The sequence below is a fragment of the Lepidochelys kempii genome, chromosome 10 (assembly GCF_965140285.1).
Source record: "Lepidochelys kempii isolate rLepKem1 chromosome 10, rLepKem1.hap1, whole genome shotgun sequence".
NCBI classification, from domain to species: Eukaryota; Metazoa; Chordata; order Testudines; family Cheloniidae; genus Lepidochelys; species Lepidochelys kempii.
This window is the reverse complement of record NC_136389.1, coordinates 57902202-57918979: the sequence shown is the minus strand read 5'-3', so window position 1 is coordinate 57918979 and position 16778 is coordinate 57902202. Positions and strand designations below refer to the sequence as shown.

General features: G+C 45.2%; 1 protein-coding gene across 2 annotated transcripts in view; it reads left to right on the top strand.

Moving 5' to 3' along the window:
* CHRFAM7A (CHRNA7 (exons 5-10) and FAM7A (exons A-E) fusion) overlaps positions 1 to 16778 on the top strand; it is a 117385-nt gene that overhangs the window by 12471 nt on the left and 88136 nt on the right. Inside the window, exons 1-2 of one of the 2 annotated variants that reach the window (XM_078854649.1) lie at positions 10716 to 11045; positions 14093 to 14232. The exons of the other annotated variant lie outside the window; for it this stretch is intronic. Coding sequence (XP_078710775.1) covers positions 14215 to 14232 — 18 coding nt within the window. The 5' untranslated portion in view covers positions 10716 to 11045; positions 14093 to 14214. Of the gene's footprint in view, positions 1 to 10715; positions 11046 to 14092; positions 14233 to 16778 lie in introns of those variants that run through there. 2 annotated transcript variants of the gene reach the window in all.

Genomic DNA, 16778 nt, shown 5'->3' with positions numbered 1-16778 from the left:
ACTTTAAAAGATATAGTTATGTCGGGATTGACCAGATGGCACTGTTACCCATGATTTTACATGTTTTTATTCTTACCATGTGAGCACTGTTAAGTCTTAAGAAATACTGCATTGTTGTTTGATGATTATGGGTTCTTTTTTTAGAAAGTTGTTGCAAACAGCAAAAGAATTTACTCTCTGCCTTCATCTCTCTACCTAGAGTCAATTTTGGGGGGCAGAGTTGCTTTCTGGGATTTAGTTCTGGGTCTGGTGTTTAACATCTTTATTAACGACCTGGATGTAGGAATAGAGAGCATATTGAACAAATCTGCTTATGACTCAAAGCTGGGGGGGAGGGGGCAGAAGAGGTTGCCAACACTTTGGAAGATAAAGCCCTCTGAATTTTAGCTCTTGATAAATCGGAGATCTGGGCTACAGCCAACAAAATGAAATTCAACAAAGACAAATGTAAGGTGCTTGTGAGTGGGGGGAGAACAAACACACAAATACAGAATGTGGGATAACTGGCTTGGCAGCAGCACTGCCAAAAAGGATGTGGGAGTTGTGGTGCATCACAACCTCAACGTGATGCTGCTGCAAAAAAATCAAATGCAATTATAGATCGCATTAACAGAGGCATAGCATGCAAGTCACAAGAGTTGATAGTACAGCTCTACTCTGGTTAGGCCTCAGCTGGAGTACTACGTCCAGTTTTGATCACTAGTATATAGAAAGGATGTAGAGAAGCGGGAAAAGACCCAGAAGCGAGTGACAAAGATGATCAAAGGGGTTGAATGCAATCTATATGAACAAAGGCTGAAGGAATTGGGTATTTTTGCTTAGAAAAGAGGAGATTAAGAGGGGACATGATATTGGTCTTCAAATACTTGAAAGGCTGCCATAAAAAAGGAGAAAAGTTGTTCTCTCTTGCCACAGAGGGCAGGACAAGAGGCAATGGGTTCAAACTACTGTATAGCAGATTTAGATTCAATCTCAGGAAAAACTTACTAACTGTAGAACAGTAGGACAATGGAACAGACTGCCTAGGGAGATTGTGGAAGCTCCTTCACTAAAGGTTTTCAAAAGGAGGCGGGAGGGCCATCTGTCTTGGATGGTTTAGACACAACAAATCCTGCATCTTGGCTGATGGTTAGACTAGATGACCCTTGTGATCCCTTGTACCCTATGATTCTCTGACATTGGTGTTGGAGCTGAGATTTCAAAAAAGGACAGACTGCCTGTGCAGTGTTTGTGTCCACCTCTGTTCAAGAACTGGTGTGTGTATATATATTATAGAATCATAGGACTGCAAGAGACTTCGAGAGGTCTTCTAGCACTCAAGGCAGACTGAATATTATCTAGACCTCCCCTGACAAGTGTTCTAAATATTGTAAATAAACCAGTTGCATTAAGGAAATAGCTAGACTCCAACTCACTGACGTTTTCTCCAGTTGGAACCTGACCTGTAAGACTCTAAGATCTGCAACCTCTTGATAAGGGGATGACAATACTTTTATAATGTCAGAGTAGCCCAGAAAGAAAAAGAAAGTCCAAGAAGTACAATACATGGTTACATTTTCAGAGGGCTGATGCCACTGTTTGAATAAATTAGACCACTGTAAATACAACACCAAGCGCTTGCTAGGACTCACCTTAAAATCTGAATGTATGGGAAGTAACTAAACAGTTACATAAAATATTATTTGAATAATTAGAAAATTTAAATATTCAGGAATGAGTTCTCTTTTGTAGGGCAAGCAACTAAACTGCTCACATATATTGTAATTTACTTTTTTTAACTGAAAGGCATATTCTTCTAGCCTATTCTACATCTATTGTATCTGCTCTACATGACTTGCAATATCAGATCTCTTATGACAAGGCAAGTCCTGGGTCACTGCAGTCATACAATAATTAGATCAAAGTCAGAAACCACTACAGTCCCTTTCTAGTTGCATCTGAATCACAGTCACTTTTGCAATGGTATAATCTCAGGACTGTTGTATCATTTTTCTGTCATGTTAATTGCTTTGCATGGCCTAGGTCTTTGCAGAGAGAAAAAGATCTTCACTCACACTCACAGATATGAACCAGTCACTGCACAATCCTAATAATTTTGCAGTCCACTAGCAAATCACTTTGAATTGTCTTCAGTCCTTGTCCCCTGTGCATTGACAACTATACTAAGCTTCCTTATACTGTATATGAAACTAGAAGAGCTCTCAGGTATAAATGAGCTATGGTTTATGTAACAATGGGGGGGAGGTTCACATAAGCTTTAATGCAGGATTTTGCAGCTTTTTCAACAGTAGTTTTCTGTGCTATTTGGGTGGAATATACCCCTGTGCAGAAGGCCAATAGAGACCTTTGCACCATTAAAATTTCATGTAAGCTCTCAAAATAGGGTTTAAGTGAGATCTATGCAATGCCTAGATGTGCTGCACAGGAATACATTTCTCTTTTTGCATAAGAGAGAGAGAAACAGGCCACATTTTCAAGTTAGACAAATAAATTTGTGCAGATATTTGCTTGCACCCAATCTTACTCTTCAAATGCACGGCTTTCCTAATTTTACTGAGTATGACTCAATCACAGATGTGTATGGATACAACTGTATTTTCTAATTTTGAAAAACTGGATCAATATGTTGGAAAAACAAAATAATTTATATTCAGTAGTGGTTTTTTGGTATGTTAATAGTTCTGCATTCTACATGCTACCCAGAAGTGGGTGCTCAAGATTTTCTGCAGATATTTGTTTGCATTTTTAAATGAGTTTGCTTTGACCATTGTGACAAGATGAAGCAGCTCTCTGGGAAGGGCTAATGGATCCCTGCCTATCACATGGCTGGATGACATCTGTAAGAAAGAGGAAGCTGGACCTACAGGGTGGACTGGAACTGAGTGGATTTTTCTCCCTGAGTGTTGGAGGCAAGGGAAAAACCTTGGGGGACTGAGATAGCATTTGTCAGCAAATTTGTTTTCTTTTGTGTTATTTATGTCCTCTGTTTACAAATTATAAAGGGAGCCCTGAGTCAAGGGTATATGAGGTTTCTTATCTGCCCAGGCTGCTGAAACAGCCCAGGAATGTACAGCGATGCTTGCACCCTTTTCGGTTTGCTTCATATGTCTTTTCACTCTCTATGAATATTCATGATAATATTTTAAACTTGAGCCACTTCCTGTGAGCAGTCACACCAGAAATCTCATAAGAGTTAAACTCCAGTGAGGGAACAGAAATAATACCACAAGATTTATGTGCCCACTCACAGCTAAGCATCAGAGTTCACATTATGGATTTTTAATTTAATAGCAAACTATGGAGTATATAAAATGGATTTAATAACTTCAAATAACAAATGTGAGCTATTCCACAAACAGAAAAATAAGATTTATCAAGGAAATTATTTGCTATGAATTATTCTCTCAGCTCTTCTATTACTGGAGGTTGGGCTTCCATACAATCCATGAAGAACAGACTTTTCTTTTTAACCTTTCCTAATAAACAATTAAGTCACTGATTTATTCTGAGTTTCTACAGGTAAGTGTTAATTAGTTTATTTTTACAGCAAGTTTATTCTTTATTAATGTTAATGAGCTCATCGTTGGTAACAGCAGAATTTTTATAACTGAGTTTGCTTTTAATTACTAAGAAGGAAAGATGTTGAGGACCCTAAATGGTTCTAAATAACAGGGTTGTGTTTGTCTTTAACTGGCATATGTTGAGGTGATAGAGCAATGCTCAAACATGGAAGCTCAGTCTAGAGCAGTGCTACTCAAAGTGGTGGTCCGTGGACCGGTGGCGGTCCGTGAGCCATTGGCTGCTAGTCTGCTCGCACATTGGAAAAAAAAACTGCTGGTTCCCCACATCAGATAGCTTGAGAAGCACTGGTGTAGACTGCATAGGGCAAAATTCACAAAGGGTCTTAGGTGTTGCAACACCTAAGGGTGCCCTGTCACCTAGTGGAATTCATAGCTCGGAGTTAGGTGTCCAGGCACCCCATCCATTGTAGGGCTTCACAGAAGCCAGCAAGCTGAGCAGGGAATTGCCTAAGCTACTCACTACTGAAGAAGCACTTAGGGCCTGTATCTACAAAGGGACATATGTGCCTCTTTGTTAAGGATTCATGGCTGTGAACCCTCTTCTGGAGTTAAGTGGCCTGAGCCCTTATAGCCAATAGCCCTGGGGGTAGGGCACTCACCGGGGATGCAGGCGATCTGCTTTTAAATTTCTTCTTTTTGATTTGCAATTTGGAGGTAAGTCTCCCAGATCCCAGGCGCTCACCCAAACGGGGGGGGGGGGGGCTGCAATCCCGCACCTGGGTGGGGGTTAGACTCAAGGACCCGCGCGGTCCCTCTCGCTGCTCCTGGGATTCTATACGGGGCGCAGCGTGAGCCGCTCCATTGCTGCTGGGGCAGCAATTGCGACAGTTACAAATGCAAACTTCAACATGGTGCTGACGCCGCGGGGGAAGGGGCCTTTGGGTGCACCCAGGCCTGGCTGGAACTGCCCTGCCCCCTCGTCAGGCTGCGGGGAACAGCAGGGGTCTCCCGCGCCCCACCCTCGCTTGCAGGGGCGGCCTGAGGCTATGGCCCCGGGTCAGCGCACCGCAGCTGGGCCCCAGGACCAGCTCTGGCCGGCCGGCTGCGCTGGCACGTGGAAACCTGCCCTGCAGCCTCTGCCGCGCGGGCTGCTGAGCCCCACCCGGCGCCGGCCGGCTGCGCGCAGCCGCAGCAGGTGGAGAGGCTGGGGCTGGGCTAGTGGGGGCCGGCTCCTCCAGCCCCCGCGCGGCAGGCAGACCCGCGGGGGAGGGCCCGAGGAGTGGGGGGGGCAGGGCCGTTCGGCGGCCAAGTCGCGGGGGGGTGGGCCAGAGCGGCGGGATCGCAGCCCGCCAGCAGAGGGCAGCGCTGAGCCGTGGACGCGGTCCCCGGGCGGTGGGTCGCGTGCGCAGGTGGCTCCCTCAGGCGGCCTGTGGCAGAACCAGAGCGGGCGCGGGCAGCCTCTGGAGCCGGGCGCTGCGAGCAGCTACGGCCCGCGGGGCGGGCTGGTTGCAAAGGGATGATGGCAGGGGGAGGAGAAATGCTACCGAGCGCTGGCTGGAGCGAAGCCGCGGGCAGCTGGGGGTTTGTCCCCGATTCCCAGCTCTTCAGTGCTGCCGAGGATCTGATTCCAGCCCAAAAATCAGTCACAGTCTCAGCCTCAGGCAGAGCATTTAAAAGGAAGCCACTGAGGCGTTACCCTGTCAGAAAAGTATATCCCCTGGGGGGAGAGTATCCTGTGGGGGCGGAGGGGATTGGTCTTGATGACTGGACACGCCTTGTGTATTGTGTGGTTTCAAATGAGCATGGCCTTTCCGTTGCCTCAGCTTGCACCTCATTGGCCAGTGTGCCAGAGAGGCTGCAGGAAATACACCACCTTATATGTGAAAAAGCAGAAATGTTCTGCTCTGCTCAGGCTGTGCACACTTAGCTGTTGCTTTTCCTTCTTGGGCCTGAGGGCAGGCACCTAGGTACCAAGTGACAGGCCCTTTAGAGATAACCAAACAGATGGTAGGTAACTTAGGTGAGTAAGTGGCTCTTCAGAGTTCAAAACTAACAGTGACTGATAAACTACAGTTTTCTCTATTATTCGATGAACGCTCACTGTCTTCTATCACAGATAAGCAAAACAATAGCAAATATCTGCTAAGATGCAGTTGTCCAGGACGTTGAACTATTGTAGCAAAAGCACAGAATCTGAGGTCAGGGATTTGAACCGAAAGTAATAACCCACTTATTGGCTTAAAATACTTTAAACATTGTAAATGGGAAACACAGTCAAATATTTTAAAATACATAATAAATGTTGCATTTATCACGATTATTTTCCAAATTTTGTACATTAGAACTGCATCAGGATCTTTTCTATTCAATCATGTGTTTGTCATGAAGTCATCCTTTATGTTTCTCAGAAATACAATGTGACAGCTATTTATGGGGTGGCTAAACTTACCAAAAGCCATTTTAACAACTAAAAGTAATCAGAAATTGATCCTACACGAGTCAGCTAGTCACCAGCTCAGTCCATTGACCCCCCCCGCCCCCCCCGGGACTGCTATTAACTTTCCATCTGACATTGCACAGTATAACCCATGTCATGGAGCTCCTGACCACAGAAAGTCTGCATGGAGAAGGGTTGATTTGTACCAGTAAATCTTGCATTATGGTGTTGGAGAGGAGAGAACACAACAAGCCAGCACAACCTAAAATGTGGTCAGGGTTGGCTAGCGGGAGTGGTGAGCTCCATGCAATGCCTGCTGTTGGAGATCCAATGGAGTCTCAACTACAATCGATCTTCATCATCGTATCCACTCATTATACTCCACACCTGAACATAGCCATTATATGAACAATATACCCCCATATCTCAATGTCCGTACTTTGACCTGTTAAACTTTTACTCCCAATCGGGGAGATTGCAGATTATGTACTCCTTACGCCATCCGTTCCTAAACCGAATTTCGCACCCCTTGATAATATGTACCTTATTCCCTGATAACCAGAAACTTCTATGCTTAAACTCTACTGTTTTCTTTTTACTTCCACATCACGAGCAAGGGTAGTGCAAACATTGCCACCCTCCATGAGACTGAATCCTTGGTCTGAAATGCACTGATATCTGCTCATGCAGGGAGTTGCAGTTTGTACTTTGTTGCCCCAGCAGGATTCAGTCAATCCCTAAGAGTGAAATTCACTGGCTCCCTTAATGTGGCTACAGAAAGGCCCAAGTGCAACTGAAGCACCCTGGCTGTGCTGTGTGGAAGGAGGCTGGGAAGAGAGGCTATGCATGAGGGACTCTGCATCTTTCTACGTACTGTGGGACTGAGGACTTGTCTACACACACATTGCACCGTGTATAGTTAGTGATACAGCCCCTCTACTGCACATGCAGTTAAATTAGTATAGTTTCTTCTTATAAGGTAAGGGGAATAAAGTCTAACAGTATAGCTACATCCACAGGAGGGATTAAATAATTTCAGTAGGAAAACAAGTCCCTAACTGAAATAATTGAATTGGTACAAAACAGTATGTAGACCAGACCTAAATATCATGGTGTCACTCCTCCACATCAGTATCTGTGTTTGTGTAGGGACTAGGGATGTGTGCTTAAGCTGAGAGAGAGCGTGAGGAGGTGGAGGCAGAATCAGTATATCCATGAACTGCAGGGATCCACTGTGTGTTCTGCTGTTAGGAGAAAAATTTCATCTACATATTCCCAAGCTTCTCCCCACCCATTTACTCAGGTTCTGCACATGGGCTATGGATTTCAGGCTAAGTGAAAGTTTCTGGCAAAATAGGTACATTAAAAAAACCCTCTTCATAAATTTGTATTTTGACTATTTCTAGCCAGTTCCAATCAAAAGTACAGAGTTGCGGCAAATTTTTTTCTCCTAAGCGCTGATTACTTAGGATTTATGGTTTTAAGGCAGTAGCCTAAGTGTTTGTTTCCCTGGAAATGTGCTTTTACTATAAGTTACGGTTTAGTGAACTGTAAATGCCACACAGATGCTGATCTACGAATTAGCAATTAGTAAACCTCTCCACCAAAATGGAGATGTCTCTTTGCAAATCTGTGCTTCACAGAAGGTTTAAGCAAGGGTGTGTATGATGGGGTGAGGTGAGGTGGGGTGGGGGAGAAGGGTGGCTGTTATGACTACATTTTACTGGTTGATGAAGTGATCCCTTTATGGGATTTGTGTATAAATTTAGGTTTGTTAAAGTGCTTCAGTATCCTTTGGTTGAAAGACAAGCAAATATAGAAACACTACTGGGTATAAAGTAATCCGATATTTTAATACACTCCTGAACAGCTTTAGAAGCCTGATCCTGATGAGTAGCTTCAATGCCCGTTGAAGTCCATGGATGTGAAGGATGCTGAACATCCAGCATTTGGCACCCAGGAGGACTGAAACCCTTAAGGAAGAACATAAAAATATTAATAGCATGTAAAGGCAATTTTTTTTGAAGGAAAGGAAACCAGACCTTGGAAAACTAAGATTTTTGTTGCTTCAGTGTAAGAGCAAATGGACCTGAATCTCATTGGGTGAGTAGCATGGCGAGGGTTTGAGGCTGTGGGCTCCGTACCAGATCTGGCTGAGTTTCTGGTGTCCTTTAAAAAAATGTGTTTAGTGTCATCAATAAATCAGGGGCCATGGATTTCTCCTGCAACTCTTTTTAAATTACATGGTATTCTAGACACTGGGGAAAAAAATAACCATCTCACACTTGAGCTCCCAGCTCTGTGCGGCAGCTGGGATCTAAAGGGCACAGAATGGTTCATGCATATACGACATTATCTGATTCCACTTGCCCCCCAAAACAAATGTGACTAGGGGTCAGATCCTTGGCTATGGCTGCACTGCACACAGTGCAAGTCAGGGTTGGGGTGGGGGGCAACAGTGACTTAAAGCTCTCCTCTGCAGTCCTTTATCCTGCTGCAGCTATGGATAGACCAGTACCCTTCTTTGTTAGAGCAGCAAGTTCATGCCAGGGCCAGTCTGCAATGGCACCTGAAGCTGAAGGCACTGCTGAGGAGCAGCATGGCATAGGGGGTCCCAGACATGCTCTTTTTCCTTGCTACCCCAGCAGCCTGGAGTGAGAGAGGCAGAAAGCCACCTCTGCACGAGCAGAGCATCTTACGTGGGGTTATCCTCCCCGGGGCCAGTTAAGACCAGTGTGCAAGGGGTTGAGCAAGGTAGGAGTGGGGGCTCTTATTTTTAGCTTTAAGTGCAATTAAAGGTCCAATCACTAGAAAACTGATCAGGTTCCAATAAGGTGCTCTCACTTAAAGGACCACCAGAATGTATATTCCTGTCTTATTAATAAATGCAAGTTTGGCACAAGTTTTGCTTTTCCCTTATTTGTCCCAGGAGAGGAGCCCCTATACTGCTGAGTCAGCTCCATTTACTAGGAATTGCTGGATTTGTGGCCGCCCCAGCGTCTGACGACTGTGCAGAGAGAAGTGTCTCAGCAGGCAGGGATGAGCCAGAGCTCCTGCCCCCCCTGTGCTTCGTACCCTAAAGGAGAAGGCTGCAGCTCAGCTTGGTTGTTAAAATGTGAGCAAGAGTAGCTTGATCCTGCGGTAGCAAAGTGCCCCTCTTGGAGTGAACTGCAGAGACTGGCAGTGGGATGGGGCCAGAGGGGAGTTGTGCCTGAGTGACTGTCACAGGGCTGAGTAGCCATGGAGGGAGGGAAGGGTGGAGAGTGAGATCCGCTCTTAGCTCACACACACAGCCCTATAAAGCTAGGGCTGCTCCGTTGAACGGGCTGCATTTCTCCAGCTGCTGCAACGTCTCTGCCTCCCCTCTGCCCTTGCCTGAGGGTCTACAAGGATTAAGGAAAGTAGGGAAAGCCATTACGTGCAGGAGGAGGTGGAGGGAGGGGGGCAGTCATTAGCATTCCTGTGCTGTGCCTGAGCTGGCAGCATCTCAAGGAGAGATCCGGGGCCAGCCCAGGAAGGGAGCTGGGACCAGGAAGAGGAGCTGGAGCCCTGTTCCTGACACCCCGTCCCCCAGAACCTCTCAGCCCTGTGTGCCACCAAGCACTTGCCTTCTAGTTTCTGCTCTGCGTCTCTTTCCCTTTCTTTATCCTGCTCTGAGTGCCTGTTTTCGGCAGCTGCCTGGCTGATTTGGGGCTCAAGCTGAACTTTGCTTCTGGGTCTGGGGCTCTGCAGCTGCTGCACTTCCCTAGCGAGGCTGGGGATGGGACTCCGGGAGCTGACTGTCTGGCTGATCGTGGCTGTGGGGCTCGTACATGGTGAGTGGACTTTTGTGCTTCGCTTTCCCTTTCTGCCCCTTGTGGCTGTGTATCTGAGGGCTCTGCTTGCCCACACATCCTTTGCTTAGCCCCTTCTCTCCACAGGGTTCGGGCTGGAGTTTACTGTCCTGGTTCTTAGTCATCAGATGTAGCCTGGGTGATGAGGCCACTGTGCAGATGCTCTGCAAACTGCCCCTAGCCCAACAGGTAGCCATGAGCAGTGTTTGGCAAGCTGAGAGGAGGGGATGTGATCCCTAATGTGCTGGCATGTAAGGGATACCCATGTGGGTTAGGAAGAAAGACAATTGCCTTTAAATCCTTTTGGAGAGTCTTCTGCAGGACTCTTCTGCAGTGGTGGGTGGACTGATGCCCACCCCCAGATTGTTCCCTCTCCCCACATCCTGCTGTTGCATTGGTGCTCAGACCAGTGGCATGAAAACTGTTCCCTAGCCCAGATCACTGTCTGGGATCAGCCTCAATGGTTTTTACCCCCTTGGCAGGAGTAGGGGCTAAAAGATGAGCGGGAGGGGAAACATACTCCTGGCTTTTAAACAGTAAGCTCCTCAGGGTAGGGACCTGGGAGTCCTTTGTGTGGGGAACAAAAGGTTGGTGATCAGGAAATAAGCAGGGAGGTGGGGGACAGATGACAACATTGGTTTGGGCTGGGGACAGACACACAGGTCAAACACAAAAAGGACTGATTCCTACAGTGTTGTGGATTTCCATTTTCTCTAATTCTCTCCTGTATTGGCTCTTCCATACTTCCATCTCAGGGGTATGATTTCTCTCTCACCAAAAGTAAATGACAGAATCAGTGTCTTCTCTAGAATGATATGGAGCTTTGAGGTGCACAAAGATGATAAAATTTCCCCGGTGGTGTGATTTAGTATTTGTATTACTGTAAAGCCTTGGAATCCTAGTCATGGACCAGGACCCCAATGTCCTAGGCGCAGTTCAAGCACAGGGCAAGAAAACTGTCCCTGCCCCAGAGAGTTTACAGTCCAATGATATGGGTACTTTGATTGTCCTTGTAATCTCCTGGTTATTCCGTCATTTTCAGGTATATCACATTCTTCTGTTTTTCTAGTTACAGCAATGCTACAGCAAGTATCAAATTATGAGCAGTGTATTTCATCCATTAAAAACTGCTACATCTCACTAGTTCTCATCCCTGATCCAAAGGATGCAAATGTTGACACATTGATCTTAACGTTTGGAAATTGCTCTCCCTGGCTAAAGAGGGGAACTGGTCAGAGTGGCAGATTCTGAAAGGTGAGACACATCAACCAGAAGTTCTACCTACTGAGAGTCAGGGAAGAGAAGAGAAAAGGAGTACTTGTGGCACCTTAGAGACTAACCAATTTATTTGAGCATAAGCTTTCGTGAGCTACAGCTCACTTCATCGGATGCATACTGTGGAAAGTGTAGAAGATCTTTTTATATACACACAAAGCATGAAAAAATACCTCCTCCCACCCCACTCTCCTGCTCGTAATAGCTTATCTAAAGTGATCACTCTCCTTACAATGTGTATGATAATCAAGTTGGGCCATTTCCAGCACAAATCCAGGTTTTCTCACCCCCCCAACCCCCCCACCACACACACAAACCCACTCTCCTGCTGGTAATAGCTTATCTAAAGTGACCACTCTCCTTACAATGTGTATGATAATCAAGGTGGGCCATTTCCAGCACAAATCCAGGGTTTAACGAGAATGTCTGGGGGGGTAGGAAAAAACAAGGGGAAATAGGTTACCTTGCATAATGACTTAGCCACTCCCAGTCTCTATTCAAGCCTAAGTTAATTGTATCAAATTTGCAAATGAATTCCAATTCAACAGTTTCTCGCTGGAGTCTGGATTTGAAGTTTTTTTGTTGTAATATCACAACTTTCATGCCTGTAATCGCGTGACCAGAGAGACTGAAGTGTTCTCTGACTGGTTTATGAATGTTATAATTCTTGACATCTGATTTGTGTCCATTTATTCTTTTACGTAGAGACTGTCCAGTTTGACCAATGTACATGGCAGAGGGGCATTGCTGGCACATATCACATTGGTGGATGTGCAGGTGAACGAGCCTCTGATAGTGTGGCTGATGTTATTAGGCCCTGTGATGGTGTCCCCTGAATAAATATGTGGGCACAGTTGGCAATGGGCTTTGTTGCAAGGATAGGTTCCTGGGTTAGTGGTTCTGTTGTGTGGTATGTGGTTGCTGGTGAGTATTTGCTTCAGGTTGGGGGGCTGTCTGTAGGCAAGGACCGGCCTGTCTCCCAAGATTTGTGAGAGTATTGGGTCATCCTTCAGGATAGGTTGTAGATCCTTAATAATGCGTTGGAGGGGTTTTAATTGGGGGCTGAAGGTGACGGCTAGTGGCGTTCTGTTATTTTCTTTGTTAGGCCTGTCCTGTAGTAGGTGACTTCTGGGAACTCTTCTGGCTCTATCAATCTGTTTCTTCACTTCCGCAGGTGGGTATTGTAGTTGTAAGAATGCTTGATAGAGATCTTGTAGGTGTTTGTCTCTGTCTGAGAGGTTGGAGCAAATGTGGTTGTATCGCAGAGCTTGGCTGTAGATGATGGATCGTGCGGTGTGGTCAGGGTGAAAGCTGGAGGCATGTAGGTAGGAATAGCGGTCAGTAGGTTTCCGGTATAGGGTGATGTTTATGTGACCATCGTTTATTAGCATTGTAGTGTCCAGGAAGTGGATCTTTTGTGTGGACTGGACCAGGCTGAGATTGATGGTGGGATAGAAATTGTTGAAATCATGGTGGAATTCCTCAAAGGCTTCTTTTCCATGGGTCCAGATGATGAAGATGTCATCAATATAGTGCAAGTAGAGTAGGGGCATTAGGGGACGAGAGCTGAGGAAGCATTGTTCTAAGTCAGCCATAAAAATGTTGGCATACTGTGGGGCCATGCGGGTACCCATAGCAGTGCCGCTGATCTGAAGGTATACATTGTCCCCAAATGTAAAATAGTTATGGGTAAGGACAAAGTCACAAAGTTCAGCCACCAGGTTAGCCGTGACGTTATCGGGGATAGTGTTCTTGACGGCTTGTAGTCCATCTTTGTGTGGAATGTTGGTGTAGAGGGCTTCTACATCCATAGTGGCCAGGATGGTGTTATCAGGATGGATTGTAGTTTCCTTAGGAAGTCAGTGGTGTCTCGAAGGTGGCTGGGAGTGCTGGTAGCGTAGGGCCTGAGGAGGGAGTCTACATAGCCAGACAATCCTGCTGTCAGGGTGCCAATGTCTGAGATGATGGGGCGCCCAGGATTTCCAGGTTTATGGATCTTGGGTAGTAGGTAGAATATCCCAGGTCGGGGTTCCAGGGATGTGTCTGTGCGGATTTGATCTTGTGCTTTTTCAGGGAGTTTCTTGAGCAAATGCTGTAGTTTCTTTTGGTAACTCTCAGTGGGATCAGAGGGTAATGGCTTGTAGAAAGTGGTGTTGGAGAGCTGCCGAGCAGCCTCTTGTTTATATTCCGACCTATTCATGATGACAATAGCACCTCCTTTGTCAGCCTTTTTGATTATGATGTCAGAATTGTTTCTGAGGCTGTGGATGGCATTGTGTTCCGCACGGCTGAGGTTATGGGGTAAGTAATGCTGCTTTTCCACAATTTCAGCCCGTGCACGTCAGCGGAAGCACTCTATGTAGAAGTCCAGTCCAGTTCGATGTTCAGGAGGAGTCCACCTAGAATCCTTTTTTTTTGTAGTGTTGGTAGGGAGGTCTCTGTGGATTAGTATGTTGTTCAGAGGTATGTTGGAAATATTCCTTGAGTCGGAGACGTCGAAAATAGGATTCTAGGTCACCACAGAACTGTATCATGTTCGTGGGGGTGGAGGGGCAGAAGGAGAGGCCCCAAGATAGGACAGCTGCTTCTGCTGGGCTGAGAGTATAGTTGGATAGGTTAACAATATTGCTGGGTGGGTTGAGGGAACCATTGCGGTGGCCCCTTGTGGCATGTAGTAGTTTAGACAGTTTAGTGTCCTTTTTCTTTTGTAGAGAAGCAAAGTGTGTGTTGTAAATGGCTTGTCTAGTTTTAGTAAAGTCCAGCCATGAGGAAGTTTATGTGGAAGGTTTTGGGATAAGAGTTTGGTATGGTAATTAATGGAACAGATGTAATACATAGATTATGGTAGAATTTCTTGGAAGGAGGAAGTATAAACTAAAAGGTAACATAATGCCTGATTTGGCTAATGGGAGCAGATTCTGAGTGGAAAGCATCTCTGAATGCTGCATTCTTTTACATCATAATGCTGACAGTAGATTCCTAAGTATTTATCAGTTTACTTATTCAAACAATTTACTTGTTCAAAGTGTCCCTGCAAGGAGAGTTCCAGAGGAAGCTCTATAAGGAGTTGCTGAAGAATTACAATCCTCTGGAGAGGCCTGTGGCCAATGATTCCCAGCCGCTTACTGTCTACTTCACTCTTAGCCTCATGCAGATCATGGATGTGGTAAGTCTTTAATATTACAGGATGCTACTTCTTTAAGAGGCTAAGTATTACTGCACCCAATTGACTTAGCCATGGAAATATGGCGGTGATGAATGGATGGTGGAACTTCTTTGGGAAAGCACGGGTAACTCAGACAGTCCAAAGCCAAGTTTTGATGGATTCATTTTAAAAAAAATAAATCAAGATTTTAGCTATGTCAAATTTAAGTCTCTTTCTGAGATGTACTCAACCTCCTAGATAGTCACAAACCTACCAATTCTCAGAACAGATCGCTTTCAAAGAAAGAGTCAAGGTTTCTTCTTTGCTTTATTCTAATCCTTAATTATACTTTGATCCAGTGTGAAAGTGCTGTCTTTTGAAAGAGATGTAAAGCAAAGATCCTGATTACAGTGGCTGTTAAAGAACTCATGGCACTTTTTGCTGGTGGTGGGGTATCTGGCAAAATCTCATCTTGGGTAATTGCATTTTACATTGCTCCTGTATCTTAATTTAGATCAGCTATTCTTCATATCCTGTCCTAAACTTTTATGTAACTGTGTGCTGTTAATTAGCGGCTGTGTTCCATGCCACAACTGGTTGCATATCAATGGTGAATGAAGTGATTCCTGTGCAGAGTTTGTTATATTTGCATTTGTGAAATGACAAAACTGCTGGGAAAAATCCCATGAATAGCTAGAATGTACCACATGAGGTCACTGATATGTGATATCAAGGTGGTTATACTTTACTGTTCACCACATCATTCCTTTTTATTAGATTTAAAGTCATTTAGTAAAGAGATTAGTTATTTAAAAACTAATAGTTAACCTCTAAATGCCATAATGTCTCCAGCAGATGTTCAAAGTAAAAAACATTAGGAGCAGCAGAATTAAATAAACTGATGGGATTATATATGACAGATAGCTTGTTATTTTTTTATTTCCTTACAAGCTGCCGATTGGCAAAAGCTGGTCATTGTTGATTTACTATCAAAAGGTCAGTACACTGTGCAGGCTTAAATGTTCCTAGTCTCTAATAAATATAACTTTTAGGGTGTAAGTTTTAGATTTCCAAGACCTAAATGGGAATCATGGTAGGTATTTCCAGCGTGAGATTTATTATTCACTGACATGAGTGTAGCTAGTAATAGGCAACTGTTTGTGTCTGTGCAATTAAAGCCAACAAGTAAACCTGTCACTTATATTCTAGTTGTGGCTGTTTTAAATTTATTTATTTATTTATTTAAATTTATTTTAAAAAAAAAAGAGTTTTAATACATGGCACATGAGAACATAACAATGGCCATACTGGGTCAGACCAATGGTCCTTCTAGCTCAGTATCTGGTCTTCCAACAGTGGCTGGTGTCTGGTGCTTCAGAAGGAATGAACAGAATAGGGCAATTTATCCAGTGATGCTTCCCCCCCTGTTCTCCAGTCCCAGCTTCTAGCAATCAAGTTTAGGGACAAAGTGTAGGGTTGCATCCCTGACCATCTTGGCTAATGGCCATTGATGGACCTATCCTCCATGAACTTATCTAATTCTTTTTTTAACCCATTTATACTTTTGGCCTTCACAGCATCCCCTGGCAATGAGTTCTGTGGGTTGATGATGCATCAACCTGTAGAACTGGTGGGACACTGGATAGGAGGACAGAAATTACAGACAGCGTGTCTCTAGGTGCATTAGGGAGGGAAGGATGGGTGTTTTATGTAGGCTGGAATAGGGAATTTGAAGAGGCACTGGCAGGTTAAATTTGATGCAGAATTTAATCACAGACTGTGGCTGCACCTGCATGGGCACATACTATCGGGAGAGGTCAACTGTGATGTGGTTAGACGCACAGGCACAGCAGTAGACTAGTACTGTAGATGGTACTAGTTTCCCTTTTGGACAGTATACAGAGCGATGGTGGTAATTGTAATAACTGTTTGTTATGGTAGTGCCTAAGAACCGACCAAGAATGGGGCCCCATGGTGCTAGGTGCTCTACAAATCCAGAGTTACAGACTGCCCCTCCCCAAAGAGCTTACAATCTAAATGGACAAGACAAGCACTGGCTGGGGGAAGGAGTGTTAAACAGAAGCATAATGAACAATAGGATGACAGCAAACATGTTAGTTCCACATATTTTTGGGGAGTAGGGTGGGCTTAATTAGGAGGTGATCAGCTAAATGGAAAGAAAAACGAAGGGAGAGAGCACCCTGAAGGAAAGGGGGACAGGGCAGGGGACAAGAGAGTAATAGGGGCAGATGTAGATGGAAACTGAGTTGAAGGGAGTGGGAAGGAGAGGGTTGGAGCAAACAGCCAATCAGTGCAGGCAGAGGAAGTCCACTCAACTGTAGAAAGTTCCCTGAATGTCCGAAGGCCCCTGCTTTGGCTGCTTCTGCAGCCTTTCCTACCAGATGGAGTGTCTGGCTGGTTCCTCTCAGCAGTTCTTCTCTAAGGACACATAGGGGGGAGGAAGAAGAGGGGAAAGGAGGAGAGGCATCACTTGGGTCCTAGTGCCTCCAGATTAGAGGAGGTTTCAGGTTAGAGGAGGCTTCTCAGCTCAGTTCTGGGTCCAGAGA